The following is an 8,834-nucleotide window of genomic DNA, read 5'->3' as shown; positions in this document are numbered from 1 at the left end:
TACTTAAATCTGTACATCCTTATACAAGGTTTTTCCCTTAATAAACACGCCAGACAAAAAAACTTATTCATAACTTTGCTTGTGAAATGTCTACTCTAGGTAAGGATATCTGCCAAATGCCATAAATGCTTACTTATATTCTTTGTTAAAATAATAAAAAAGTGACAGAGGGAAAAAGCACAGCATGGCATCTGTTTTAGGGAAGATTAAAATATCTGTATTGAACTAGCCTGCTACACGCTGCACATCACACAAAACTGTTTACACTGATTACTGATTAAATGTCCATCAGTGAAGCTTCTTAAAGTAGCTGCTAGTGAGTGAAACTTTAAGTTCCCCACCCCAGTGTAGTTTGGCCACAAACAAACAAGATATTTTGGTCCTTCAATACAATCTAAAATGAGTGCACAATTCATCAATGTTAACACTGTATATTTTAATGGTCTCCAGTTTCTATAGAAGGTTTATGATTTGTTGTTTGACCCATTATGTATGAGGAAAAACCCAGAGAGGTATGAGGAAAAGTGGAATAAGGAAGTACAGTATATTAATTTTCAAAATGTTGTTTTTCTATTTCCTGAAACCCTTTATAAAGCAAGCTCTTCCAGTGGTCCATCACTTGATTCATCAACACCAGCATCATGATGCTCCTACTGAAGCTTATGCTACTCACCTGTAAGTTCTTCTGTGCTTTCCATATGAAATCCATGAGTGTGTTCAGTTAAATTAAACCTGCATCTTAAGAGGAGAAATAGTAAACAATGTGGAATTTGTTTCTTTTATTAAGTTGCCTGTGTTTTGCTTTACAGTACTTATTGCAACCCCCAGTTGGCTTGTTTCCGGAGGTAAAAACTGAATATAGTCAAACATTTTAAATAGCTTAACATATTAATTCTATAATACATAGCAAATACTTCAGATATACATGTGATAATATCTATGAAAATAATTTATTGTTTCAGAGAATATGATTACCTGCTATGGTAATATCCAGCACCTTGCTTGTGGTAAGTTTAAATATTTCACATTTTCTAACAGTATGTAATAAGCCTATGATTGGTATATGAAATTATTTTATTACTACAGGAAACTAGATATTACAATACTCATTGATATGAAAAGACACAGGCTTCTGAGTTGCAAACAAGAAACCATGAGACAGCATATATTTGTGTTTGTTTTTGCTTTATTGTGTCTTCAGACACTGGACTGATAAAGGTGAAGTCTACTATATATGGACGTACAAACCGTGACACCTGTAGTAATCGGCCCCCTTCTGAGGTTGCTAACACCAACTGTGCCTTGAGTATTTCTACTATTGCTGACAGGTACATAGTTTTTTGGGTTATAACACCATAATACACGTGTTGTAGAATGTCCATGAGAAGTTAGCACTTAAACCATAGAGGCTATTAAATGTCGTTTCCCCTCCAGCCTTTAGTTAATAAAATAGGATAATGTGTGTCAAGTTAATAAAACAGAAAATGCAGCTTGTTAAGTAACCAATCAACTTGGATGGTCCTTTTACTAATTGACTAATATGGGAGTCTCCTTCCATTAATGATAAATAAAATATCTCCTTACCTTTACTATATCCACAATTACTTATTGTAGTTTGTTGAATAATTTATTTGTGATTTGTCTTTGAATATTGCAGATAATTTACATTTATTGTCTTTTATTTATTCCAAATTCTAAAGAAACAATATCATAACCCTGGTGACAGCATTTGGTCTATATACCCCATATAGGTGCAATGGACTAAGAGAGTGTGAGGTAAAGACTGATTTACTTGGCAACTCTGACCCATGTTTTGGAACCTACAAGTACTACAACACCACTTATGACTGCATCACTGGCCGTAAGTAGTGCAGACACTTATGGGAATAATAAGTACTGAAGAAGGATGCTCTCTACTAAGACAACAATACAGACCTCGTATATAGAGATATCTATAGATATATCAATATATAGATATAATACTGTTCTCATCACTGCACCAGTGCCAACCCAGTGCATGTCTAAACTAATTCAGATTGTTCCACTGACAGATTCCACTTGTTTCTTCCTTAAAAAAAAATCTGTAAAGTCCAGTTATGTATTTTTCAGTGTCTTTATTAATTTCTGAAAGAAAGAAAGAAAGAAAGAAAGAAAGAAAGAAAGAAAGAAAGAAAGAAAGAAAGAAAGAAAGAAATTCTTCTTCTTCTTCTTTCGGCTTTTCCCTTCAGGGGTCGCCACAGCGAATCATCTCTCTCCACCTAACCCTATCTTCTGCATCCTCAACACTTGCACCCACTAGCTTCAAATCCTCATTAATTACATCCATATACCTCCTCTTTGGCCTTCCTCTTTGCCTCCTGCCTGGCAGCTCCATGTCCAACATTCTCCTACCAATGTACTCACTCTCCCTCCTCTGAACATGTCCAAACCATCTTAATCTCGCCTCCCTAACTTTGTCCCCCAAACGTCCAACATGGGCTGTCCCTCTGATGTACTCGTTCCTAATCCTGTCCAATCTTGTCACACCCAAAGAGAACCTCAACATCTTCAGTTCGGCTACCTCAAGCTCTGACTCCTGTCTCTTCTTCAGTGACACTGTCTCTAAACCATACAGCACGGCCGGTCTCACCACTGTCCTGTACACCTTCCCCTTGATTCTTGCTGATATTTTCCTATCACACAGAACTCCTGACACCTTTCTCCACCCACTCCAACCTGCCTGCACTCGCTTCTTTACTTCTTTCCCTCTCTCTCCATTACTCTGGACTGTTGACCCCAAGTACTTAAACTCCTGTACCTTCTTCACCTCTTCACCCTGTAACCTTACTGTTCCACTTCCCTCCCTTTCATTCACACACATGTACTCAGTCTTACTACGACTGACTTTCATTCCTATTCTCTCCAGCGCAAACCTCCACCTCTCCAGGTTTTCCTCCACCTGCTCCCTGCTCTCACTACAGATCACAATGTCATCTGCAAACATCATCGTCCAAGGAGACTCCTGTCTGACCTCCTCTGACAACTGGTCCATCACTATAGCAAACAGGAAGGGGCTCAGAGCCGATCCCTGATGCAGTCCCACCTCCACTGTGAACTCCTCTGTCTGACCTACAGCACACCTCACCACTGTCCTGCTCCTCTCATACATGTCCTGCACCACTCTGACATACTTCTCTGCTACTCCTGACTTCCTCATACAGTACCACAGCTCTTCTCTTGGCACCCTGTCATACGCTTTCTCTAAGTCTACAAACACACAGTGCAACTCCCTCTGACCATCCCTATACTTCTCCATCAACATTCTCAGAGCAAAAATTGCATCTGTTGTGCTCTTTCTGGGCATGAAGCCATACTGCTGCTCACAAATTTCCACCACCTTCCTTAACCTAGCTTCCACTACTCTTTCCCACAACTTCATTGTATGGCTCATCAACTTTATCCCCCATAGTTGCTGCAACTCTGCACGTCACCCTTATTCTTAAAGATCGGCACTAGCACACTCCTTCTCCATTCCTCAGGCATCCTCTCACTTTCTAATACCCTGTTGAACAAACTAGTTAAAAATTCCACTGCTGCCTCTCCTAGACACTTCCAGACCTCTACCGGGATGTCGTCAGGACCAACTGCCTTTCCACTTTTCATACTCTTCAAGGCCTTCCTGACTTCATCCTTTCTAATCTTATCTACTTCCTGTTCCACAAAGTTCACCCCTTCTACTCTTTTTTCCCTCTGATTTTCCTCATTCATCAGCTCCTCAAAGTATTCCTTCCATCTCCTCTGTACACTCTCCTCACTTGTGAGCACCCTTCCATCTCTATCCTTAATAATTCTAACTTGCTGCACATTCTTCCCATCTCGATCCCTCTGTCTAGCTAACCTGTACAAGTCCTTCTCTCCTTCTCTAGTGTCTAACCTAGTGTACAACTCATCATATGCCTTCTGCTTGGCCTTAGACACCTCCCTCTTCACTCTGCGCTGTAACTCCTTGTAATCCTGTCTATTCTCTTCAGTCCTGTCCATATCCCACTTCTTCTTGGCTAATCTCTTCCTCTGGATACTATCCTGAACTTCCTCATTCCACCACCAAGTCTCCTTATCTTCTTTCCTCCTTCCAGATGACACACCCAGCACCTTTCTCCCTGTCTCCCTGATCACTTCTGCTGTAGTTTCCCAGTCATCTGGCAGCACTACCTGACCACCCAGAGCCTGCCTCAACTTCTGTCTAAATTCCTCACAACATTCCTCCTTTTTCAGCTTCCACCACTTAGTTTTCTTCTCTATCTTTGACCTCTTCCTCTTATAGACCATCAGAGTCATCCTACACACCACCATCCTATGCTGTCTGGCTACACTCTCTCCCACTACCACTTTACAGTCACTAATCTCTTTCAGATTGCCTCTTCTACAAAGGATGTAGTCTACCTGTGTTCTCCTACCTCCACTCTTGTAAGTCACTCTATGTTCCTCCCTCTTCTGAAAATACGTGTTAACCACAGCCATGTCCATCCTCTTAGCAAAGTCTACTACCATCTGTCCTTCAAGGTTCCTTTCCTTAACTCCAAACTTGCCCATCACCTCCTCATCACCTGTGTTCCCCTCACCAACATGTCCATTAAAATCCGCTCCTATCACCACTCTCTCACCCTTGGGAATACTCTCAATCACCTCATCGAATTCACACCAGAATCTCTCTTTCTCCTCTAACTCACAACCTACCTGCGGGGCATAACCACTAACAACATTCAACATCACCCCTTCAATCTCTAACTTCAGACTCATCACCCTGTCTGACACTCTCTTCACCTCCAGAACATTCCTCACAAACTCCTCCTTCAGGACCACACCTACCCCATTTCTCTTACTATCCACACCATAATAAAACAGCTTGAATCCTGCTCCTATACTACGAGCCTTGCTACCCTTCCACTTGGTCTCCTGTACACACAGTATATCCACCTTCCTTCTCTCCATCATATCAGCCAGCTCTCTACCTTTCCCTGTCATAGTACCAACATTCAGAGTCCCTATTCTCAGTCCTACACTCTTACCTTTCCTCTTCTCTCTCTGTCTGTGCACTCTCCTCCCTCCTCTACTCCTTCGACCAACAGTAGCCCAATTTCCACCGGCGCCCTGTAGGTCAACGGCGCCGATGGCGGTCGTTGTTAACCCGGGCCTCGACCGATCCGGTATGAAATTCTTACTGACAATTCGCATGGTTAGATTTGGCAATGTTTTATGCCGGATGCCCTTCCTGACGCAACCCTCTCTATTTATCCGGGCTTGGGCCCGGCACAGAAGTCACTGGACTGTGACCCCCATGGCTAGATTAAAGAAAGAAAGAAAATAAAATACTAAAATCTACTAAAATACCCAACTAGAAACTAGCAAGTTTTATATATTTTATAAACTTTTATATAAGTTATATATATATATATATTTTTTAAAGGAGTTAAGGAGTTAAATATATATATATATATATAATATTTGTTTTCCTTTAAATCTCAGATGTCCTTTTTTCAAACACTTCTATAATACTGTACCTAGAAGATTTTGTTTGTTTTTGAGACAATATAACAATTTCAGAACTAATTCCTATGATTTATACTAGTTTATCCACACATTGAGTAAATACAGTATTGTGTCCTTTCTTTAGAGAACACTGTGATCTGTGAGCAAGGCTACAGCACGCTGGACTGTGGTAAGATCTTTAGTGCCTTATTATTGGGCTGCTGAGCATTTTAACACTTTTAATGTTGCCATTGGTCTACTGCAATTTTACATATGTCTCTGTGCAGGAGATGGTTGTATTCAGATCATAAATGCAAACTATGGCCGGGCTGATTCACTAACCTGCGTAAATGGACTTTTCAGCAGTTTGTTCCAGAACACCAACTGTTACGCTCCAAACACACTCTCCAAAGTGGCCTCAATGTACCCTTCTTTATATGATCTTGTAAATGTTTGTAGAGTTAGAAGCATGTTTACTTCTACTTATTAACATTTTACTTTCATTTAAAGGTGTAATGGAAAGAAGACATGCACTGTTCAATCTTCATACACCATTTTTACCGATCCTTGCTCTTGGACTGCTAAATACCTCACTGTGTCCTACAAGTGCAATAGTGAGTAATCTGAGCTTCTTCTTGAATTCTTTTAGGGATCTTGGATAAACAGAAATGAACTAAAGCACTTTAAGACATCTGAGCTATGACTAAAAGTAGGCTAGAACAAATAGAAAACATTGATCCAAGGTTAGGTTCCCACCAGGATGCTGATTCTGGTGTAGTCAGGTGTTTACTATGAAAAAACACAGTATGACTTTATTTTTTAAATAATTTAATTAATAACAATTTTATTTCAAGGATATTTAATAGATCTATAGTTTTTCTTGTTATGCTAGTAAACATTTATTTTTAAATTGGAATTAAAATTTCTTGATATTCAGAATAATTTTAGAACTTTTGTCACACAGTCTGTACCAAAATGACGTTGCAAACCAAATAATTCATCAATGAATCTGTATCTTGCAGGGACACTTGTGACCTGTGAAGGCAATACTGCTATACTGACATGTGGTTTGTGTTTATTTTTTTATTTATTGTATTGATCTACCTTTTAATTTAGCTACATAATAAAGATTACTTTATACACTACCTATTATAGAACAATCATTTTAAGACAATAAGCACCAACTGTAAATACATGTCCTAGGAGAGCTATGTAGTAATAAGTGTTACCCCAAGACCATAACATTGGTATTTTTCCACTGATTTACTTTTTCTCTTTTCATTTTTTCAACTGTTTTGCTAACCTATTATCCCCTGTGTAAAATGGTTCCAACTTTAGGTGCTCGCCGTATAAATATTATCAGCGCTAACTACGGTCGAACCGATTCCACCACATGTTCTTCTGGACGACCTGCCAGTCAACTCACTGTCACAAACTGCTACACACCTGATGCACTAAATAAAGTTGCATCTAGGTAATGGAAGATGTACCTGAACTGTGATTTTTCATCATTACTATACATGACTGTTATCACTTAAATATGATAATGATATTTATGTATACAATTTAAATCAAAATCTGTTGTTTTGCAGATGTGAGGGACAGAGCAGCTGTAACGTGCCTGCTACAAATGATGTCTTCTCTGACCCATGTTTTCTCACTTATAAGTACCTGACAGTTGTGTACTCCTGTTTCTAACTAAGTTTATCTTTCTTACATATCAAATACATAAAGGATTTATACATTGTTTAAATAAAAAAATACAATCACTAAGTACTAATCACTATATATATAATCTGTATTATTTAATGATAACTACAATACATTATATATATATATATGTAATATGAAAAGTATTTAATGTTCAGGACAACTGTTCTCTCATTCCCATTGTCTTTAATGCTGTTGGCAGAATAACAGGAGGGAACCCAGCTTTATCTCCATTGGCCTCTCTTCAGTCTGAAGCAGTCTGAGACTGGATTCTTAATATGCAACCATCAGTTCATACAATGTGGGATTTTTGGTTTTGGTGTACTTAATATTTGCATGTTATATAATCAACTGAAGCTAAACATATGTGCTACTTACTAATGATTACAATAAAGTGTCACAATAAAGTCAAGCATAAGAGCTATGAGGTGCAAGTGCAAGCATAAGAGCTATGAGGTTTGTGTGACTTTATGTGAAAAGTTCACCTTCCAAACCATGATTCAATAAACAAAGTCCAAAAATATTGTAAATAAAATGCTCAAGCAGAGAGGGGCAAATAGTTATTAACCCTTGTGCAGACCTGGGGTCTATTTGACTCATCTGGAAAGTTTAATGTGTCATAACTTGGGTTTCCTTCCACATATTTGCCTGAAATTTACCAGGATTGTTCCAAATTATGAACTTTGCAAATAAAATTAATTTTGTCTATTTTAGTTTTTCCTCCTCAAGTCCTCCCGAGTCAATTTGACTCGGCCACATTTAGTGGGGCAATAGGTCACACTTTTGCCCTTTTAAGTGCAATGAACATACATACAGACACAAAAATGCACACATAAAATGTCCACTAACACACGCACCCAAAACACACACTCACACACCACACACACACATGCACACACATACACACACACACACACACACACACACACACACATTTCATTAAGCCTCCAGAAAAAAAAACCACACATTTGTAAATATTTCACACTTTTGATATGCCTTTGCCTAGCAGAGGGCAAAATATGATCTACCGAAATGATGCTACACACACACACACACACACACACACACACACACACAGTCAAACACTGTTCAAAGCATTGGGCATTGCATTTCAGTTGGCCTCCAGACAAAAGAAAAGCTACAAATTTGTAAACATTTCACACACACACACACACGCGCGCGCGCGCACACGCACATATAAACATCACTTTATTCTTCGAGAAAATTTTCACTTTTCACAATTCTTTTCACTTTGGGCCCAAGAGCACATGTGCAAAAATTGCCTGGCTTCATGGAGTAAGTTTTACTTGAGTTTGTCATTTTTTTTTTGCTTTAGTTTATAAAATGACAAAACACTAAGTAAATATTACTTGGGCACTTCCATATTAATTTACTTATGCATTTAAGCACAATAAATGAAAATGAAACCTCAAGTAGCTTATACATGACATTTTGAAGTAAAAAAAATTTAGTTATGCTATCTTTATTTACAAGTTCAAAAATAATACACTGATGTCAAGGGATCAGGGTTAAGCACTGTTCGTAGGCTTAAGCACCATATAAATGTTCTCACAAGGATAGTAAGGACAAACTTGTTACCATTTTCTAAATTAAAA

General features: G+C 38.6%; 1 protein-coding gene across 1 annotated transcript; it reads left to right on the top strand.

Moving 5' to 3' along the window:
* Positions 1 to 813: 813 nt before the first annotated feature.
* LOC132853669 (rhamnose-binding lectin-like) lies at positions 814 to 7,229 on the top strand. Its single transcript, XM_060881580.1, has 10 exons — positions 814 to 845; positions 963 to 1,007; positions 1,202 to 1,328; positions 1,752 to 1,861; positions 5,654 to 5,698; positions 5,796 to 5,931; positions 6,019 to 6,122; positions 6,531 to 6,575; positions 6,847 to 6,982; positions 7,101 to 7,229. The coding sequence occupies exons 2-10, from the start codon at positions 968 to 970 to the stop codon at positions 7,204 to 7,206; spliced, it is 849 nt and encodes a 282-aa protein (XP_060737563.1). The 5' UTR covers positions 814 to 845; positions 963 to 967; the 3' UTR covers positions 7,207 to 7,229.
* Positions 7,230 to 8,834: the final 1,605 nt, after the last annotated feature.

The sequence above is a fragment of the Tachysurus vachellii genome, chromosome 11, assembly GCF_030014155.1.
Source record: "Tachysurus vachellii isolate PV-2020 chromosome 11, HZAU_Pvac_v1, whole genome shotgun sequence".
Taxonomy (NCBI): Eukaryota; Metazoa; Chordata; class Actinopteri; order Siluriformes; family Bagridae; genus Tachysurus; species Tachysurus vachellii.
This window is presented reverse-complemented; position numbering and strand designations above follow the sequence as displayed.

Excerpts from the sequence above, each read along its gene's own strand:
- LOC132853669 (XM_060881580.1), top strand. The coding sequence starts at position 968 with ATGATTACCTGCTATGGTAATATCCAGCACCTTGCTTGTG. Across the intron at positions 6,123-6,530 it reads TGTGTCCTACAAGTGCAATA|GGACACTTGTGACCTGTGAA; the intron begins GTGAGTAATCTG and ends TGTATCTTGCAG. Across the intron at positions 6,576-6,846 it reads TACTGCTATACTGACATGTG|GTGCTCGCCGTATAAATATT; the intron begins GTTTGTGTTTAT and ends TTCCAACTTTAG.